Source organism: Apiospora phragmitis (genome assembly GCF_038363925.1).
Source record: "Apiospora phragmitis strain CBS 135458 chromosome Unknown utg000010l:1.0-9815664.0:1.0-9183399.0, whole genome shotgun sequence".
Lineage (NCBI taxonomy): Eukaryota > Fungi > Ascomycota > Sordariomycetes > Amphisphaeriales > Apiosporaceae > Apiospora > Apiospora phragmitis.
This window is the reverse complement of record NW_027117409.1, coordinates 2412820-2434386: the sequence shown is the minus strand read 5'-3', so window position 1 is coordinate 2434386 and position 21567 is coordinate 2412820. Positions and strand designations below refer to the sequence as shown.

At 53.0% G+C, this 21567-nt stretch overlaps 4 protein-coding genes across 4 annotated transcripts; 2 read left to right on the top strand and 2 right to left on the bottom strand.

Moving 5' to 3' along the window:
• Positions 1-1381: 1381 nt before the first annotated feature.
• On the top strand, positions 1382-3443 carry PG994_010514 (uncharacterized protein; the record flags this gene model as incomplete). Its single annotated transcript, XM_066861923.1, has 2 exons — positions 1382-3134; positions 3199-3443. The coding sequence occupies 2 exons, from the start codon at positions 1382-1384 to the stop codon at positions 3441-3443; spliced, it is 1998 nt and encodes a 665-aa protein (XP_066711033.1).
• Positions 3444-4185: 742 nt separating this feature from the next.
• Positions 4186-7395, bottom strand: PG994_010513 (uncharacterized protein; the record flags this gene model as incomplete). Its single annotated transcript, XM_066861922.1, has 1 exon — positions 4186-7395. One exon carries the CDS (start codon positions 7393-7395, stop codon positions 4186-4188), a length of 3210 nt encoding a protein of 1069 aa, XP_066711032.1.
• Positions 7396-8625: 1230 nt separating this feature from the next.
• Positions 8626-9282, top strand: PG994_010512 (transcriptional Coactivator p15; the record flags this gene model as incomplete). Its single annotated transcript, XM_066861921.1, has 3 exons — positions 8626-8793; positions 8864-8971; positions 9052-9282. 3 exons carry the CDS (start codon positions 8626-8628, stop codon positions 9280-9282), a joined length of 507 nt encoding a protein of 168 aa, XP_066711031.1.
• Positions 9283-11664: 2382 nt separating this feature from the next.
• PG994_010511 (uncharacterized protein) lies at positions 11665-12882 on the bottom strand (the record flags this gene model as incomplete). The annotated part of the gene is made up of 1 exon (XM_066861920.1): positions 11665-12882. One exon carries the CDS (start codon positions 12880-12882, stop codon positions 11665-11667), a length of 1218 nt encoding a protein of 405 aa, XP_066711030.1.
• Positions 12883-21567: the final 8685 nt, after the last annotated feature.

Here is a 21567-nt window from a genome sequence, read left to right as displayed (position 1 = left end):
ATGCCCGTCTCAATTGCAAAGGCTCTCAGCTGGCTTGACCGTACCGCGGTTTCATTTCTCGCCCTTCTGAGCAAAGGCAGCCTGCAGTAATAGACTGGGCAACAGGAAAAAAATGAATGCAGTAGATGAGGTCTTGGAGCCCTTGGGCTTGAGCATGCTTCTAGAGAACGCCATGGTCAAAATAAGGTGTCGATAACCAAGTAGCAGTCGAAGCAATGACTTCGGGTGAGCCTGATAGGAGTTCCAACAAGCAAAGGCAAAAGAGCTCTGCTAGCAGGAGAGAAACGGGAAGCTCGAACTGGCACAGCGGAAAGGAGGAGGGGAGAGCAAGAGCAAGAGCCCGAATAAGGAACCGGGGCATGTAGACCAAGCAGACAGACTATAGTTGATGCTGTGTGGGTATAGTTGTGACCAATCTCCGAGCAGTGCCTTAATGCTGACTCTTCAGGTGATCCTATGCATGTAAGACTGCGATAGTTGCTCTTTGCAGAACAAGCCGGCGGCCCGATTTTATTGATCCTGACAAGACCAACAGATTCGGAGTTATTGCCGAATGCTATATTTAGGACTGCCAGGTTCAGACTGGGCTGAAGGCAGCATGCATGCCATTCCACAAAAGTCTAGAGCTTGCTCCATCGTATCTTGATATTGATCTAAGAACAGACGATGATGGCGGAGTTGCTTGTGATCAAATTGCTCAGGTGATGCTGAGGGCGGGATGCGGCATGGCGCGGGATGCCAATTAATCGATGGTAAAAAGCATAAGTATGGATAGGGTAAGGGTATCTGGGACTTTTCCGGGATATAGAAAAAGCAATCATTTACTTATGCAGGCGTCAACACCTTGTTTCCAGGGGTCCAATGTACCGATACCTGTCTGTATAATACAATGTCAGCCGCCAAGATATCAAACAAACCCACTACACACACTATCCACCATGCACTCGCAGCTGAGGGTCAGCATATTGTCAGCTTCACCTAGCTCCGGCCATGGTCTTCTAATCCGGCTAGGCTCTGTGTGATGGATAAGGGGATGCTCAAGACATGGCATGTTGAGGTGAGAGCGGAACGTGACGCCCGGGTTGAAGATGTCCGGCCGCACAGCTGAGTGACTGGCAAGCCTACATACTTCTCAGGCACTCCAAGGTCTCAGTCGCAGAACAGTGTCTCCTCGATGTGCCATTGCCTCAAGGCTGTTCCTCTCGCACCTCGTTGAGCTTTACGCTCTCTTAGCCACTCGCTCGTTCGGCATTCTCATAAACCTCCTTTCGCGATGCTGTTATCTGCAGCCAGCGGTTTCACGCCGCTTTTGCTGTTTGTGGACTTAGCTGTGGCACATGTCATTCCTCGAAATGCCTCCAGCCCGTACCTCCCATCTGTCATGGTTCCTCAGGAGCTCCGGAGGCGAGACTCTCTTGAGGATCCAACGGCCTTCACGTGGGTGCAGCGCTTCGCAGCCATTGGCGACAGCTACACGGCTGGCGTTGGTTCCGGTGCCAGACTCGGCGGTCTCTTCGACCTAGACTCCTGGTGGTGCTCGCGGTACGACCAGTCGTACCCGGTCCTCATGAAGGAGTTCGTCGGGTCCGAGATAGAAGACTTCCAATATCCGGCCTGCTTCGGCGACCAGACGGGCAAAATCTACGACCAGGCCGTGGCGTTGAAAGACAACATCGACCTCCTGACGCTGACGGCCGGCGGCAACGACCTGTGCCTCTCTGACATCATCAAGAGCTGCGTCATCCTGGCGTTTGACGGCGAGGCCACCTGCACTGCCATTCTCGACAAGGCCCAGGAGAACCTCGACAGTATGGTGAAAGACAATGTCAAGCAGATTCTCAAGGCCCTCGACAGCAAAATGGCCAAGGATGGCGTCGTCGTTTACAACGGCTACGCGCGCTTCTTCAACGAAGAGAACGAGGACTGCGCTACCAAGCAGGACTGGGCCCCGTTCTACTGGTATCGCTACCTCCAGGACAAGCCCGGGCCCTTGCCGTTGACAGTGGACCGTCGTAAGAAGTTCAACGAACTGACGACCGCGCTGAACGATGCACTGCGCGATGTGGTGCACGATGTCGCGGACGAGGTCAAGTACAAGATCGGGTTCGCCAACTGGGATCTCTGGGGCATCGACGGCTTCAGCGGCCAAATGTGCGACCCGTCATCCTCGGGCACCTACCCAGACGACAAACAGCCGGATTTGCTCTTCTTCAAGCCAGACACTCGCAAGTCCCTCTGGAAGTTCCCGATCAAGAAGAAGCGATCCGCCAGCGGAGACGAGACAGTCGTCGTAGACGTAGACGGCACCGTGGACGGTGATCTCGTCGGCGAGTGGGACACATCTGTCCCACCCACCCAAGAGCAGCGCGAAGCCATACGCGCGACCCTGCCGCCCCTGCCCGACAGGGATCTCGACGCCAACGGCGTCCACAGGGCCGTCTATCGCTCTTCACTCTGGAACTCCGCAAACCCCGCTGCCGAAGCTCTCCACGCCCTGGACGAGCGAGCGCCTGCCACACCCGGCTGCCCCGGCGACCCCTACCCCTATCTCCCCAACGTCGGCTGGTTCCTGCCCGACTACTTCGGCCGCATCTTCCACCCCAACGAGGCCGGGCACAACGCCATCGCGTCCTTCGCCATCTCGCGGGCCATCGACCTGCGCGCCGAGGTGCTCGGCCTCGACCCGCAGGTCTGCACCGTCACGGACGAGTTCAAGTGCTGGCAGAAGGAGGGCCGCAAGGGGTACGCCTCGGCGGACCGCCTGAACGAGAACTACAAGACGTACTGCGACGAGGTCGAGGCGCCGGGCGGCGGGCAGACGGCGTGGAGGGACAGCCGCACGTTCCACGAGGGGACGCCCGACGAGCACGAGTTCCTAATTGAGACCACTGGGTTCGCCAGCGAGTTCAACCACGACGAGTGCGTCGAGAGCATGGAGAGGATCATTAACTCCTGCGATGGCAACGACCCCGAGAATCCCATGAACTGGAAGTTCGGGGGCACTTGGAAACGCGGCGAATATAGGTATTCGGTTAATATCAAACGGAACAACCGCCCCTGGCCTCCCATCAAAAAGACTTACGGGAGCTGCGACGGCAGCTACCATGTCTTTTATAGTGACTACGTCATATATGGTAAGTCGCGACGCCTTCCGGTGAGCTAGTACTGGCGAAAAGGTCTCTGACACTCTACTTATAGGTGCTGGTTGGAGCAGTTCGGATTACGGCCAGGATACTTTGTTGCCCAAAGCAAAGGGGTGTCTGGGCGAGGGTGTCACAAAATGGAAGTTTGACTATTTTGACAAGCCCGACGACCAGGGTATGGAGTGGAAGTCCACCTTTCGCACACCCATCTTTGTGAATAACCGCTGCTTCAAGAATAACAAGGTCGCCTTTGGTGCTGGGGGCTTTACTGACGGTTGTGGCGGCTCTGGCTGGGCATAGTTAATTACTTAGATACTCTTCATCCCGACCCCCATTGGATATTGTTGTGCTTATAAGGGCGAAGACTCGTCGTAATCAAGTCTGTAAGCGAAGCTGAGTGCCTGATTGTCACGCACCCGGTATCACAGCCTTGCCGTAGGCGTGGTATAGCCATGCATTCCTTTGATAGGAGATCCAGGTGTCGAGTGATGCTGTACTGCTGTCCAGGGAACCTCCGCTCTGGTCAAAAAGCGGTTTTATCCCCATCGCTTCCCCGGTCCTTCTTATTTATCCTACCTTCGAGTGCTCGAGAGGCGCATGTAACACCAAATCAAGTCCGGGTTTCTCCAAACTGAACACCCCCAGTCTCTCTCGTAATATTGACCGACAACTGATGCGCGTTCATGATGATGATTCTCAAGTGCTGGCGTCTGGGGATAAATAGCATCCTGCCGACTCGCGGCGGTCTCATAATTATGGGTTATATAATGTATATACATTTCCGCAATCCCGTACCGTGGTCCATACTTTGCGCTTCATCTCTGCCTCATATGCTGCTGTTTCGTAGTTTGTGGTCTGCCCAACGTAAGTGATGATAGGTCGTATAATCGTTCGTCACCCCAAGCTCTTTGGGATATTGATTCTGCAAAGCCGCGAAAACAAACCGCTTGTTGTCGCCGAAAATTGGTTCTATGAATGTTCCAAGCAGAATTCCGGGCCTTCCAATCGGTCAAGGACCCTGAAACACCATGATTATAGTCGTTTAATGTGTAATGACTCGCACAGCTTGAAGTATTATTCCGAAGAAGAGGCCACGCGAGACCTCCTCGATTTGTAGACAATCGAATAGCCGACCCAGTGCCTCGCTGGTGGCCGATTGACCCATGATGCCCATCAGGGCAGCAGGAACGCTGCTCTGGATGAACAGCTTTCTTGCCTTGACCCTGAGTTCCTCTTTCTCTTCAGTAGTGAGCTCAGCGGGCCAGGCCTTGCGCTCTTCTTCCGTGGGCAAAGAATTCTCCCGGATCTTCTTCAAATGTGCCGCAATGCCCGAATCAGACGTGTTCGTATCGAGGACGTTATCCTGGAGAAGCGCCTGTATCGAAACTAGCGATGGATTCCCTGGGCGAACCAGGAAGGATTTTGCAGCTGTCAACAGCGTCCTGCGAATGTTCCAGGCAGAAGACAGAGTATACAGCTCATTGATAACAGCGAACAACAGCTCTACTGCCACACGCGTTTCTTGCTCTGAAAGTGGTGAGAATTCCTTCCGTGGACGCTTCACAGAAATACTAGGCTGGGAAGGCCTCTCGGGCTGCTGCGAGTTGAACGACCTTGTGGGGGAAGAGAGGGCCGTGAAGGGAGACAAGGGGGCATCATTCAACCTCGATTGGGTGTCGCTACTCTGGCGCGTTTCATTAGGAGAGTCATAATCGTCGGCAATTTCATGCGGCGGAGGCGGCAATTTCATGTTGCTGAGGCTCATTTCCGAAGGTGATCGCAACGCCGCCGTGCTTGACGCCCGGCTATGCATTGCACTGCTTGCAGCACTCAGCGACTTTCGCTCCCACCGATCAGCCCGCGCTGGCTGCAGGCCTTCTTGTTCCGTGTCTACTACTGCGCTCGGCCTCCTGTCCATTGGCGGCATCTTGCCCGGCTGAGTCGCGATAACAGAAGATCGTTGGCTGTCCAGACTGTCACGCGACCTCATAGGGGATACCGCCTCCATCTTAGGAAGAGCGGACAATGAAAGAGGACGAGTAGCAGGGTTGATACCATTTGTCTTGACCGGCGGAGGTTCTCGAGCAGCTTGAGCTGGGTTCGGCGACTTGCGTTGACCTATACCAATATTCCCTAGAACACCAGTCACACCTCCGACTATGCCTTTACCTCCATCAAGGGCGCCCTTGGGGGCATTCTGTATGACGCCAAGCATGCCTTTGCCCATTGATTCGAAGGAGAAGCCACGGTTTAGGGCTTGTCGTACTTCTTGATCCTTTTCGAGGAATTTCTTCATCGACTCGGATTCTGCCAAAGCCTTCTCGGCACAGGCAGCACGCATATATCGCTCTATATCTCCACGAAGTGAAGACCGGGTGTGTATCTTCCAGTTAGGAAATGTTGCGTGTGCTTCAAGGAAGGCATTGGCGCCTGAGATGGTGGCGAGTCGCCGAATACTCTCGTGGAGCGCCTCAAAGTGCGCATACGATTTCATCGTCATCCAGCCAGAATGCTGTACTGCAGCAGGTTCTATCTGCACTAGATATTCCCAAGTCGGTTTGTTTCGTAGTTTGGTTGTGCCAGGTTCGTCGTGGACAGTGATGATGGCATTTAGAAGAGTCAATGGCGGCGGCGGCCCACTGGGGCTCTCCTCATCAGGCTCATCACGACTTGGTGGAACTATCTGGTCGAAGCTAGTAAAGCGACGGTGCGCTTCAACTGCGCGGTTCTGAGACGGTGAAGAATTCTGCGACGACAAATCCGCGGTTCCTGGGGTGGTTGGTGACTGGGGGAGACTTTGATGACTGGGGACCTTCTCTGTCGCTGGTTCCTTCGGCGATTTACCCTGGCTCGGCAATGGTTGTTGTACTGCTCTTTTCGCGGAATCAATGACCTTCTGGTCAACTTCGAGGTCCAGTTCCTTTGCATTTTCTTTGATAACGTCGTTCAGTCGACCGGCTGTCTCGGATTCCCTTTCCCTTTCTGAAGAAGTTGACTCTCTGGCCTTGTCAGCTTGGGCAATCATCTCATTCAGCCTCTTCATTTCCTCCATGGCCCGCTCCATCTCCTCGTCTGCCCTCGAGAGCTTTTTCTGGTGAACTTGCTCCTTGCGGCGTTGCCGGTCCATTTCATAACTGTTTCTATTGCCTTTGGAAAGACTAATACTGCCAAAATTGCCGTCTATGTCCGAGAAGGCCTTCTGGTCCTGCATGGCCTCGTCGATGGCATGGGACAGATCGGTATCGCCCGACTCTAAGAGGTACACAATCCACCCGTTGATCCACTCTGCCTTTGAACATGTCTGAAGCGTCCCCTCGAGTACTACCGTGGCAAGTATTTCTCGAAGGAAGATCCTGGCAGGGTCGCAGTCGTATGTCGGCCGGTCCAAGAAGCTCAACAGATCTTCGGCGACCATCTTGAGCTTCCCTGCCTGTTGGTGGGTGTTGAGCAAGTTCGCCAAAGGGGATTCTGTGTTGGATGCAAGGTAGCTATACATGGTATCGGAGGCGCACGACCTGTTCTCGGCGGAAACCGAGGCATAGGCCGATGTCATCTCGGAGAAGAAGACTATGATGATGGAACAAGTATGAGTGAGGAAATCGACAAATGCGTCTGCTGGCCTTTTGCGAGACAACTGATTCGATACAGACAGCACAAACGATGTCAACACTTTCCGTACAGAAAGAGGGAACGAGTTATCGCTTGGCACAATGGGATTGTACCAGTAATCGATGTAATCGCGAACGACGGCGTTTACGAGCTCCTCGAGAGCCTCTCGAGTCTCGGGCTGGAAGTCATCGAAGCTCCGGGCCAGTGACTGGAAGTCGGTTTCGTCATTTTGGTCCGATTTCGCCATCGCCAATTGGGATCTGGTTTCGAACAACCGGTCTAAGATGTCGTACCCCTTCTCCCCACGGACAGCCCGTGAGACTTCGGGATGCTTCGCTTCCCATGCAACAAATACCACGATGCCTGAGAATGCGCCGATCACGACAAGGCCGACTTGGCCAAGCACTAGATAAGTGGCTGCGGCAAGTCCCGTGGCGACCCCTCCCAGCGTTGTGGGTGTTGCTGTCGAGAGAAAGGTAAAAATCTGGGTCATAACATCATCGTCATCTTTTTTGACGGAAGCCGGCGCCACCGACGGATTCGGGTTCGAAGTCTTGGTCGTCTCGGTCGCGGCACCATTCATCGCTTGTGCTTTGTTCTTTGGGAATGTAGTTGCGTCTGCAGGTGGTGCGGCCGCGTCCATTTTGTACTGCGCATCACTTGGACTTGTATTTGTAGAGGAAAACTCGTCGGAAACACCCATCGTAAGCTCTCCCTAACCAATAGGACATGACCCCGGGTCGTGAATGGTATTAGAGTTGTCGTCGCAATCACGTAGAAAGCAGGTTGGTCGGTCTTTGAAGGATGGAGAAAGGGAGGAGAGCGAGAGGAAGACGGCCGAGACTCTGGGAATCCGAGCAGGAAGTCTGAGCAGCAAGAAAGGCACGGAGACTTGATTCTGTGCACGTTTCGAAGACAGGATGGGAATCGAATCGCCGGGCCCAAGACACAAGAGATGGGCCAATGCTACGCCAGTGACGCGGCAATCAATTAGGAAATGCGGCTATAATTACACTAAGCAAGGGGTGCTAGCATTCTCAGCGCTGTCACCCTGTGGGTTGCAGGGCGTCGCTAGGCCCGAACGAGCCTTGGTCCTGGGAAAGGAGATCGAAATGGCATCCATCCCCCACCCTGCCATAATTCCCCGATGAGATGATCCGATAGTAAAACGTGGTTTCCCCCTTATTGAAACCCCTTTCCCGGACTCGTGTCGAGAAACCACTACCATCGATGCAGCAAAGCCCATCTTTTGGTTTCACGATCTCGTCATTGCCCCGCGAGGAGGATCTGATCTACCCGTGGCTGCGTGGGAAAATAGAGGGGAGGGGGACTCGGTGACAGTAATAGATGAATAAGACTATAAATTGAAAGGGGAACAAGAAAATTGTTGACACAGAGGATTCGACGAAAAACTATTTACTTTACCTACTCGATTGGACCCCTGAAGCAATGCACTGCTTGCAGGTATCGCATGCAACAGGTCCTTATTACATGACAATGCAGTTGAATGAAAAGAAATTCGGTACATACATGCCTGCAAAGGAGCCCCAGGCCCCAGCCAGACCCATACCAGCACGCCTAGAATCGCCTGTTTTCAAGCAACGACCACTGCTGTTCCCACCTTTCCAAGCTTCCCTCACCCCCAGAAGCCCCAGAAGACGCGTTAGAGCTTCCGAATCCCCACGCGTCATCCTCTCTGTCTACTTACGGAAGCTCCCCACCATTAATTAATGGAAGCTCGACAATCCATCCAACAACGCAACGTAACAACACACGTACAATAACAAAAACATCAATAACGGCAACAACGAAGCTGTTATCAATCTCATCCTTGTCCAAATAAAGGTATACTATCAAAGCCACGACCGCGACCATGTCAGGCTACAAGAACGCCAAACGCTCGCGGCGTGACGATGACAGCGACAGTGAGGCCGAGGTCGCGAAGCCTACCAAGACCACTAAGAAAGTCAAGACTGGCAAGAATGCGGATGTAACCGAAGGTGGAGTGGATAAGGATACCGAGGGCAACTCGTTCTGGCCTGTAAGTCGGCAGGACATGTATTGTCTGGTCTGATTTCAAGAAATACTAATCTTAACGTGATCCGTTCCAGCTTACTGCGACCCGTCGCGTCGTCATATCCGAGTTTAAGAGCAAGCCCCTAATTTCCGTCCGTGAGTACTACACAGATGCCGCCGGCGAAATGAAGCCTGGCAAGAAGGTAAGACGAGACATTCGACTCCTTTAGCAGCGCTTGCTTGCTCATGCCTACGTATCCAAGAGCTAACACCCACGAAACAGGGCATCTCTCTTACTCTCGACCAGTGGAATAATCTTATGAAGGCAACAACAGAGGTCAATGCCGAGTTAGCAGCCAAGGGACACGCTGTCACGGACCCGTCTTCAAGTAGTGCGCCTGCTGCGTCTACGTCAGCCGCGAAGCCCTCCAAGGACAGCGACAAGCTGAAAAAGTCGAAGAAGGCTAACATCGAAGCTACAAGCGATGAGGAAGACGAGGAGGACGCGAAGTAGTACAGTACGCCCGAACCCGCTGAGAGCGTGTCTCATGCTGGGGAGGGCAGCATGGGACAGCAAAGCGATGAAGAAGAGGAGGTTCTAGAAGAGGAGGCTCCTGACGGAAGAGCTAGGGTTGGGCATTTACGCCCGGTAAATCATCGCCCCTCTCGCTCATATTCAGGTTGAAGCCATCTAGTATGCGCTGTATGATCCGGGGAGTTCCTGGGCGGCATTCATCACACATGATGCACTGTGGTGAGAGCGGTTGATAGGTTGGCTAATCGTTGCTTGTGAGTAGTGAGGCTGTGGCAACCAAGTCCAGCGGTTTAGAACAGAGTAGTCGTTACGAATGATACCCATTTTTACTTGATATCTAAACTCTCCGTGGTTCATATACTGTCTCGGGTTGCAACTTCACGTTGTAATGGCCATATCTAGTCGGCCATCGATATAATAGGTAAAGGCCTCTCTGCATATGGCCGAGCACCGTTCGCTCTCTTCGAGTGCATGGGCAGCAGCCAAGGCACAACGGTTTGGTTAAACATCGGATGGAAATCCCTATTTCACTTCGCCAATGCCATGTAAGCCTAGGTGACAAACTTAGGCATACGTACTGGACACCCTTTGCAAGTCTGGCATGGCAAGGTACAGTACAGTGTCCACAATCAATATCGTTTATATATTTATTTCTCTCGCTATGCTAACATGGTGTGTACGCATCTATCCCCTGGTAGCACTGCTCGGGAGGGGGTTAGGTTCTCCTGATCCTTCTCCCCAGGGGCAGGCAGGCTTTTAAGTAGTTGCGTGACCACCACAATAACATTTGACAGTCGAGTCAGAAATAAGGGGGCTGAACGATGATGAACGCCGGACGGGGGCTGGCCGGCATCCGAGGAAAACTGGGAAACAACTGTGGCGTGGAGCAATTAAGTGCAGGTAGACAAAGAAAGAAAACAAAAAGACAGAACGAAGTCTAACCGGGTCAGGGGGAGGGGTCGGACCGGGGCGTGAGTGAGAAACCAAAAGGGCCGCTGGTCCTGTCGACTTGACAGAACTCAACAAAGTCGGTGGTTCGTGTCGTCGTCTTTTCCGACCTACCTTTACGTCACGAAACCTTGCCTCATCAGATGCGGTGGTGGGTGGTATTTTCGGGTATAGTCGGTATGCTTTTCCCTGCTGGTCGTCCGTTTCTAGCTCTGGTATGGCGGTGATAAAGGGGCGGGAGTGGAGGAAGAAGAAAAGGGGGGGAAGCTGCATCAACACTCTAAAACGCTCACGCGCCCGTACCAAACAGATCTTAGTCCGACATCAGTCGAATTATACGCAGACATTATGCAGGTTGCGGGAAGCTTAGAACAAGAAAACGGAAAACAAAATGAAAAAGCCCGATCCTCGAAGGTTTCTTTCGTCGGCAGGATCAATCCAAAGCTGGCCGACGTAGGAAGGAAGGAAGCCTCCCCCTGAGATGCCAAAACTCTCCATGGGCTGACTTATTCTGAAAAGAGGCCGCAATTCTATTTACGTCAATCGCAAAACCTTAGATGCATGCCTAAGGAACAAAAGCGTCCCCCGGATTCTCTGCTCCATGCTTCACGCCGGGTAATGCGGCTCTGCTAGCTCCGTTGCTGCTGTCGTCGCAACTTGCAAGGAAGATGCGCATAGATAGAGCTTCTAGAAGCATATGCAGGCGGTAGTATCTCTTGTTGATGCCTCACGAACCAAATCTATACTGTCTCTAGACAGTATGCTTTGACCGGCCGGTCACACAGGGGTCATTATTCCTAGCAACATCTCAACAAATCTTGAATAAGGGCTGGCCGCTGTCCTAGCTTCACCAAGGTCTAGCCTCGTGGAGGTGCTTGTAATGAAACTTGATACTCTAGGGCACTCCCTGTCTACAGGACACGAAGTACCATCGGCAACGATGAAGTAGTTGCACAGCACAAGGAACATGGGCAGCAGCTTGAGAGCTATTCCTTGTCAGCCGGCCCAGGAGGCTTCCAGTTTCCTTCGAATACGAACAAGCTAGTTCTATTCCGGGGTACATAAGCACGTCACAATGAGATGACGATAGGGCAATAGCCTGCTCTCAGCCACTCACAGCCTCTGTAATGGCTAACACAGAAGGCCGCGTGTTCTCTTTTCGGCCCAGGTCGTAGCCATCGACCCTCTAACCGGTGAATTAAACCTCGATCTAATGATATACCTCCATGACCAGATCCTCAACACCGCTCGGCGACAACAGTCGCGAGCTACAAACCCCCGTGTATATGCAGCCGTAGTACCTGGCTTCTACCTGATCCATGCAGCCCCAGTGAAGCCCAATGCAATGCAATGCCAGTCCAGTCCTCCAAATCCGTGAATGTATCTCATGTATCATACAGTCGTAAATCGTGCTCAGTTTCTCTGCGCACTAGGCGGAGGTTCATCCCCTAGTGGTGCCAGAGAGGTTGGATATGAGCCAACCCCTGAGCTATCCATGCAGGATTCGGCCGTGTGAACAGGGGGCAGCGGCGTTGGCTTCGAGAATAGTCCGAAAACGCTCTGTTGGCCCTTCGACGCAACCTTGAGGTTGCTGAACCTCGCCTCTGGTAGTCTCTTGCCAGCTCTGATGCTCTCCAAGATCCTAGATGTAATCAGCCGCTTGCAAAGGGGGTAAGGGGAAGAAAAGAGGAAGTCAAATTGTAGTGGGATAGACAGATTGGATACGCACCATTCGACGCCTACAAACTTTACCGCTGCACCCCCTGTCTTCTGTATCTCCTTCTGTAGTTTGCTGCCGGCCAGCCCACCACCAGCACCGCCCCCGCCACCACCCGCCGGGCGGCCCAATATGACATGTGTGACCTGCTTGCGGCCAAGATGCGATGACAAGCGGCCGCCGTGCTCCGCCAGGACGTGCTTCAGCTTGTGATCCGAAATTTGCGGGTGAGTGCACCCGTTGACATAAACCACAACACCGTCGAAGAGCCGTCCGGGTCCCTGTTCTTGGACCGGAGATACGCCCTTGTCCCCATCGTCGGTTCGCCAAGCAGACTCCGCCGACCTCCCCCCTTCTCCCTTCATCGCCGTTGACGTCCAATCCTGGCCTCCCCTATTCGCGGTACCGGTAGTGGCGACCCCTATCCCAGGAGAAGAAGTGGATGGTGACGTTGTAGAAGTAGATGAAGAAGACAACGACGATAGGCTCCGCTGCATGGTGCCGGGCTTCGCCAGCATGTCCGCGACCGAGCAGCGCGCCCTGGCCCGCAGCTCCGGGGGCACCACTGCCTGGAGCTTGGGGTCCCAGTCCCTGGCCCCGGCGCTGACGGCATCGGACATGCGCCGCGCATCGCCGCGGAACTGCGAGTGCAGCTTCGCGTTGACGGAGTCGCGCCAGCCCGTGCTGGCGCCCAGGCGGTTCTCGGCGTGCTGGTGGCCGGATGAGGAGGAGTTCCACGGGTCGAACACGGCCCCGAACTGAGGCTGGGCCGCCTTGGTGGGCGACACCACCGTTGCTGCTACTGCTGCTGTTCCGCCCATCACCCCGGCGGACGTTTTCGGCTTCCCTGTTGCGCTTGCCGATTGTGGTAGCACTGGTGGTGGCACCGTCCCGGCATCCCTCCTATCATCCATGGCCGTCGGGAATATTAATGGGTTGTTCGTGATAATGGCGCTTTCTGTCTGCTTGCTTTTTGGTGGGCAATAACCATGTATGCTTGCTGATAATTGACAAGGATGTCCATGAGAGGTACCATTGGTCGACTTCGCCTTACGATCTAACCACCATCTAAAAGTGCAGATATGTCAACCCACTGAAACGTTTTCCTTGTACTGAGGAATTAATGATTGGTTGGTGAAATTGAGAATCTACGACCTCAAATATACCTAAGCTAGAGTAATCAACAATGACGATCGACGTCCGCCACCTCGACAAAGCGACGGGATATCGATTAGACTGGCGCGATTCAAGCGCGACACCACGTGATGAGATGTGCATTAAATAATCCAATTGGCATTTTATGTAACCTAGTAGCGGGGTTGGGTGAAAGCTGGATGTGCGGCGGGCGCGAACAGACTCGTTCGTACCGCCCAATGCAAGTCACGGTCTCAGCAGCATTGTACATGTATGCGTATCTTTCAGTTACCCGTGGTAATCCAATATCTCTCTTGCATGGCCACACTGGTCTCATGTCATGTCCTTCTATACACTTCGAGGCTATACTACTACATACCTGCATCTGACCTAGACAATATTCGAATGCGCCCCACGGAAAGACGTTGAGCATGGCCTGGATTCGAGCTCCGCCTCAGGGGCATTGGCAGTCCATCAACCGGAACACGAATAAGAGCACCGTGGCAAATCATCAAATGTTTCTCTGGGAGCTGCCGGCGTTCGAGACTCGGGCTTTGCCTCGCCCATATTTCCAACGCGAGAGAGAGGAAGCTCCAGCCGAGGGTCCAATCGGGTATCCGAGAATCCATTCACTCACTTCAAAGGGCTTGCCATTCCATTTGCCTGCCCTGCGTGCCCACTTACAGCATCTGACATATGCCATGATAAATAAGCTATAATATATTTTCTGGCAGTATAGCGCGGCTTACAGGGGGGGCTAAGTAAGATATGAGACAGGATCGCACACCAAGCAACTTCCTCTCGATCATTTCTGTCTTTCTTACGTGGGTGCGTAATGGGTGGGATGGAAGTCTTATGTAAGACAGCTGGCAACCCAGAGACCGGCGGCCACATCATTGAGTGGATTCGGAAGACGGCCATGGACTATTTGCATGCTGACCGGAACGAAACGGCTCCCAGCAATACCCTCCACCACACTTACTTGCCTGTAAGAATCGAAGCTACTGTACTATAGTATCTTACATACATACATACATACAGGCTAGCTAGCTTGATGGATGATGTAGATACCGCGCTGCACCACGGATCGATAGCGACAGCAGCATGTATGTAGGTAGGTATGTACAGGGGGTATGTAGTCGTGGTCACTTGCTGCAGGTTTTCTATTTCTGGGCTCCCCCCTCCTCCTACATACATACATCAACGATACATACCATACCATCCCACTTCCCACCTCCCACCTCCCCGCATTGCGTCTCGTTACGGCGGTCGTCTGCTTTTGCAGAAGGGGGCTGCTGCTGTCATTCCCTTATGCCCCCCTCCCCGGGAACTGTGGAATCCCGTCGACCTAGAACATCAGACAGTATGATGATGTCTTTCAATGTTGTGACTTGCATCTTTGGGTTCTGCGCTGGGGAGGCGGGTTTTTCGAGGTTGCCGTCTAATAACCTAATATCCTTTCTTTGATTTGCTTGTCACGTCGACACCCCCTCCTCCAATAACTGCACTTGCTAAGGGTTGAATCGTGTGGCAGACGTGTAAATCATCAATCATTCGTGGGGGGGGGGGGGGGGGGGGGCGTAACCCAGAAGAGAGAAACGCAGCAAGCAAGACAATTGATACCTAGACAGACAGACAGACACGCTCTTCTACTTCTTCTTGTCTCTTCCCCTATTCGCTATTAGCACCTCATCCCACCCCCATGCAAGTGGTACGGTACTGAGGCGTTGAGGCGAGACCACCTGTTGACGAGTGCTCGTGCAGACCTGATGCTTGCTTGACGGCTTGCGTGCAGCAGCACCCGCACTTCTGCACCCTTCGTGCTTCTGTATATCCCACTTTGTTGCGTATGTCAATATATTCCTACATATCTCTACATGCAAGCGAATACATGACTGTGGACACTAGCCTACATACATGGACATGGAGAGCGCGTGCAGGTCATCCCATCCTGTTTCTGGGACTGGATCGTTCCGCATAGCATGGATCGGGGAGAGCCTTCCTGCGGGCTGTAGGTATAACGGGCTGTATTATGATTATGCAAGCAGGCAAGCCAGCCCAGGAAGACAGGCAGCAGGCAGGGCCAGGCAGAGGGAGGAGCTGGCATCGACCAGGCGTTCATGCAAGATGGTGTCGTCCTTGCTGTGGGCGACATGTCCATGTCCCCTCTAGGTTAATTTGCCGTTCTGGCAGGCCGAGGGGGAGGCAGTCGGGAAAACGATGCGTGCGTGAGCGCGCTTCAGGGCGGCATCGTCGAGGGGTGGTCCTCGCCTCTCGGACTCTTTCCACACACAGGAAACACTGATCTTCCCGGGCCCGCCTTGCTGGTCCGCACAGCTGCATTCCCGCGCTCTGCCTGGCAAGCTGGGTAAGCACTGTACTATTGTTTTGTATGTTGTAGCCGTAGTAATAGTAGAGGCCGCGCAGGCCTCCTCCCTCATCCTCAGGGCCTGGCAAAATGGGCGTGCGTCTTTTTTACCAGCATTGCAATCCCTCATCGCCACTTTTATTTTCATGTTCCCCGAACGGGAGCTTGTTTCCCACTCATGCAAGGCGCGACTGGGATCATCATTTCTAGCAATCTCTTACCTGAAGTCATTCCCGATCTGTCGTGGGGTGGGATTCGCGAAATAAGAAAGGGCAGCACCAAAGAGACAAGGCCCGAAAGAGGGACGCGGAGAGCCTGGAAGGCCGATTGATATTTCGCTATTAGCTCGAAAGCGGAAACCAAATCATACAAACTCCCTCCCTTCCCAGCATTGCATCCTGGCCGGGCCCAGGATTGAAATCACCGTGATTGTCGCGGGTCGATCGTTAGAGTTTTAGCATGAGCCTACACTCCGTCTTCCACAATACAAGGGTGAATTGATTCAATAGTGCCTCTCCCTGCTGCGCGCGTGCTGGTTCCGATGCCGTTGCAAGGGGTCCATTGATGATGGGTGACGCCGACGCCGAGGTTCGAGTCCAGACCCAAGCTCTTTAATTAAAAAAACACACGGCTCCTCATCATTTGAGGTCTTACAGGCAGGCATCAGGCAAAGATTGCCCACCTCTACGCGATGCAGCATGCGAATCATAGTTGCTTCTGCTTCTGCTTGCTGCTTGATTGCTGCCAGGGTGGTTGGGACGGGGGGTTTGTGGGTGGCTGTGTGGTGGCCGGTCAAAGGGGCCTGACTGGTGGTGCTGGCTGATGAAGGGCTAACAGGGTCAAAGGGCCCTGTGGGGTTTGTTTCTTTTCCCTGACAGCCAGCCCGGTATGTAAGAATTACAGCGTGTTCTTTCCGCCCACGCTTTTGGCGGCACATGATACAGAGGTATCGACCACTTCCATCATGCAACGGCGCGTTTTGCTGGCCCATGTGGTGGGCCAGGTTGTGCGGCTTTTTGCTCAATCGAGTTTCACCTTTTAGTCTACTTAGAGGTATGTGCCGGCAGTATTAGCTGCTATCGACCACTATCCTCACGTTAACGGCGAATCTTTGCATTCTTTAATAATACATAGGCGACTAGAAATGTAAGTGCGGCTACGTAGTCGTATCGCCCTAGCCGCGCATTAGACAGACGCAACTAGCGGCACCTGACATGGCACACAGATGTAAGATTCATCTACCTCAAAATCCCCGCCAGGGAGCAAAAGAGGACCTTTCACGAGTGGATTGTCACTGTCCCGTTCTACCGTTGCAGTAGCAAGCAGACACGCGAGACGACGCCGCCTGGATCAGGACTTCCTCCGTGTCATCCCGGTCCGCGATCAGGGCCACGATCGCAGCAGGAGGATACATAATAAGCACCCACTTGATAGATTAAACTCAACAGGAGGAGACCGACTCATGAAGATCTGTGTAGAAAACCGTACGAGTAGGAAGAGAATTGCTCCCCCAGGACGACATGTATTTTGTGTGGAAGTACTCGCCCGTCAGCAACAGGGGCCCTTGAAGCCTAGGATCGTACGCATGCCAGATCCCCGACTCCATCAGAGCGTGTGTGGGAAGATACGTATTCACCAGCCCACACACATACAGTATGTACATTTGGCGGGCGTGGTACGCGCTCATTCGAGGCGGATCAGGCGATTTTCCTCCTCACTTGGCAAGGACCAGACAAGGCAGGAGGAGGGATTAAGTCGAGAGCCCGATCCAATATGATATTGTACACATGTACATACATGATGTTGTAGTCGTTGAAAGCAGACCCCGTTCGGAATGACTCTCGGCCGTCCAATGAATACCGGATAGGGGTTCTTTCAGCGTTGCGGGACCGGAAGACTCGAGACGTTTGCTTGCCTCTTTTACTCCCCCCAGCCTCTCCAGCCACCGAAGAGCAACGGAAACAATCATGGAAGCCAGGAAATAAAGAAGAGAGTTCCCGCCTGCTGGTTTAGTTTAGTTGTCTCTCGGGCGCCAAGCGGCTCAGACGAATGAGACAAAATTGGTCAAGTTCTTACTTGTCATGTTCAACCTTATGAAGATGATGGCGAAAGTCACAACCAACGACTTGACGATCATCGGGACGCCACGACAAATGCTACATCAACCCTGTACATTCATACCTTCGAATTGGGAGGAAGAGAGGGTCAAGAGTCAAGGCAGGGATGCAGGCGAGAGGCGGATGAGAACGAGAGGGAGAATTACCACGACTGGAAGCAGTACCGTAAGAATCAAATGTACATGTAGACGACGGTAGGTACTTGGCGGGGACTAGTCGCTGGAGGGTGTTTCTTTAGAGAGCACCTAAGTAGCGGTGAGAACTCCACCTACGAGAAGCTTGGACCCAACCTATTTCGCTGGGCCTATCACACCGTCGCACATTGTACCACTTTCCTCTTCCCCTCCCCCTCCTCCCCAGCCCGGTACTCCAGCTGGTATTGTCCACTGCTAATTGTTCGCTGTGCGAGGGTTCAGATCCCGACAACACAGAAGAACGTGTTGGCGTTTTCGCGACCACAGTGTGCAGTAAATATACACCCACGGAGTATGGCGTGAGGTCTAGTAATTATCTTTCTCTTCCAGACCTAGTGTAGGAGGTAGTAAGAAGTATTCGTTTTCTTATACCAAGCTGCATGTGAAGAGTCATTTCTTTACTCCCCCTTTTCTCATACATACCAGTTGACGTAGATAGATCAATACAAAAGTTGAGACGCTCTACGCGATGCCGACGAATAGAGTACAGAAATGTGGCCAGGTCGAGTATAGAAGTTACTGGGAGTTTGCTTTGCCACCCAGCCTCTATACTGCTGCCACTTGCATGACCACTACGTCATCCTGCCTGTGGTTCGTTTAGGGGGGCGGCTTTGTAGACATTCCAGAAGTGAGGTTTCCTCGTTGATTTCCCAGTTAATGGCAATGCCAATAATAGTACTATTATGGCGATGGATCAGAGTTGTGTGCGATTGGCTCTAGCTTTTAGGACGCGTGTGAGTATGTGGTATGAGGTTTGGTTGACAATAACAACACAACCATTTTAGGATCTTTCTACTAGTCGGATAGCCGTGGTAGAGAGAGAAGGATGTCGCGCATCCATTCCATTCCAGAGCCCGTCCACGTTCCGCCCTCCAATTGGGCCAAGATTCTCTTCTCTCGGTCCACAATACTAATGGATGGTGCCGTCGCCCATCAAAGTCAATTGGACGTACGTACAAATAAAACAGCTCTGGCGCGCCACAGAGTAGCAGCAGTCGCACTTGGTAGGAGTCGAGATTCTCTGCACACCCCTCATCAACATCATCATCATCATCATCTTCGTTGTCATATGAAAGTTCGCAATCCCATACTGCTGGACAGTCTATAGCGCACTGTATGGTATGGCGGCTGAGGGAGGTGGTGGTCCTTCCTCACCCGGTTAAGATAGATGCAGATACGTAACGCCTCCGCCAGGTGTGTGTGTCTACTTGCATATAGCCCACAGTACCGCGTGGGTGTGGGTTTATCCCCTAGCACGGAAAACGGTCCGCGTCTGCAGGAAAGGCTTGGCAGAGTCAGGACACGATAGGTCGGATAGACTTATCATCAACTAACCTAGCTGGGAGCGGGTGCTCCATTCGACGACGCTGCCTGGCCCGCCGCCAGCTACCAGTGAACTCGTCTAATATAGCGTACGATGAACCAAAAGCATAGAAGAACTACGAGGGTTCTTCTAGCGCGGGGGTGGTCCAAGTCATGAGTGGCTTGGCCGAACCGAGAGAAGACAAAACGCACGTTGACGGCTTAGGGATTCTGCTAGAAATAACCTCCCCCAGGCGCGCTGCGGGATTGAAGATCATTGAGGGGAACTGATGATTGAACGGGCAGGACGGGATCGGATTTCTGAGTTTCGGTCTTTTCTCCACTGTTGGCTTATGCTTTGCTAACTGTCACCTAAAGGAAGAAAAATCTCCTAGCCCCTAACTCTAGCAGAGACTTGTTGATTGTGCCTTGCCTGTTCAAGACCAAGTGTGGTAGGTGTCGACGTGGGTCCTTCTCATTGGCCATAAACAGAATTCTTGATGGGACTGGAGAGTACTTGTAGGGTCGGCACTGTACGGACCTGCAACATGAAGGTGGCCAGGATGGCACGGGTAAGCTGATAAGCGCTACCTACATGCGTTAGTCGGGTGCCGTACTGCACTTGCAGCATTACCTCGATGCTCCCTTGTCTGTCGCCATACGACCGCGTACGTCGATATAGGCAGGCCAGGTACTATTGCAATAAATGGAACAGGAAGGGCACGGCAAGGGTATGTAAGCACTTGGGAGATTCTGACGAGTCGGAACGATGAGACCAAGTACCGAGGTGGGCGTGTACGACATTCAACCCCCTTCTCGAGCCGCCTCTCCGGCCATATCTGATGATCGGTACCTCCCTCGCTGCGGTGGTATGCGTAGGAGCTCGAGTAGACGGTACTGCTTGCTTTTCCCGGGATGCCTTCTGGAACAGCTCGCCAATGAGAATAGGCAGAAATAGCAGTGTGGTGGTAACGGACAGGGCTTTCTAAACCAGCCAAGGAACCAACTCCCATGTCCCTGGGACGGTAAGGTCGATCCCAGGCCTGGCTGGAAGCTCATAATTAATATTGAATGCCCCTAGACAGGAATGCCAGGACGGCAGCAGCCCGATGAAACGCCCCGAGGCTATCAGAGCACGAGCCATGGAGGCCTAGGTAGTAGGGAGAGCCATTTGCCAAATATTGGAGTTCGCCATGGGGGTCATGCATGGGGAAAAAAAAATGCTGATTGGACAAACGCACGATTTGCATAGCCGCTGCCCGCTGTGCGTTAGGCCGCCGCTGGCTCATGCGAGTGCTCAAGCCCGTTGGATGGGGTCCCCTGTATGGGTGGTGTGTGTGTGAAGCAAGAACTCGGGAAGGAAACAATAATAGTAAGTGCTTAGAGCATGATAATGTCGATCTTTAGAGCTGCAATGAATTTCAGCTCACTGGTGATCCAATGGACCCCTCCAGAGAAGATGCCTTGCCACGTCGAGAAGACAACAGGCGAGGCGGAAGTGAAGTGAAAAGTATATGAGACCTTATCTTGTGTTGTTGTACGTGCGGTGAATTGCGTACGACAGAGTTGGTATGTTTTAGCTCCCGTCTACGGTGTCGAGATGCTCACCGCAGTCACAGGACGTGTACTGCCTAGCTGATATTTTAGTAACGGACGCTGATTTCATCTCTCGTCCTAAGCGGTCTGCCTCGGTTCCGAGGCAATCTACCAATGTAGGCCCACTGAGGTAGAAAAAGAATCGCTTCTGAGACCTATGGCTTGGGTAATTTACCCCCATGGCCGGCCCACCGGGGAGAGCGGAATAATGAGCATGCTCTGTTCTGCAAGCATGGCTGGGCCGGATCATGTATATCAGCACAAAATGCTATTCTAGATCATGGCCAAGTCTTGGTTGAACGAGCAATTGAGGCTCTTTCTAATATAGGTTGACCTCGATTAACAGTTTGACGCCACCAGCCCAAGGAACAATTGTGTATTCGCCGAAGCGCATAGTGCCATGCGAGACAGCATTATCCAGCTTGCCGCAATTGTGTTCCTTTATTTGGCGTGAGGAAGAGCGCTTATTAGTAGCGGTTTTCTTTTCCTTATCCACGGGAGTGCCTCCCTATGCCGCAATAGACGGTGGAGGCCACAGCTCCTTGCCGATGGTGCTCCGGTATCGACCGGACAGACGGGCAGTGCTGGCTCCGCCAACTAGCAACCCCCTGTTCCTCGACTATGATGGTCCAAATCCCCTCCGAAGTGAGACAGAAAAACCCCTGAAGAGGTACGAATCTGGATCAATCCAGCGATCGACAACCATGTGGCTCGCTCACCGCGATCATTTAGGCTTTGGTTAGTCCGTGCTGAATTAGACGTGTGCAAGCTGTCTGGCTGGAAACACACGTCTTCAATGCCATTTGACTCGGGTGCTAGCCAGTAGGCAGGAGCCACGAGCCAGTCAGCAAACCACGATGGTGTCCGCGCTGCCAAGCCACGTTCTCG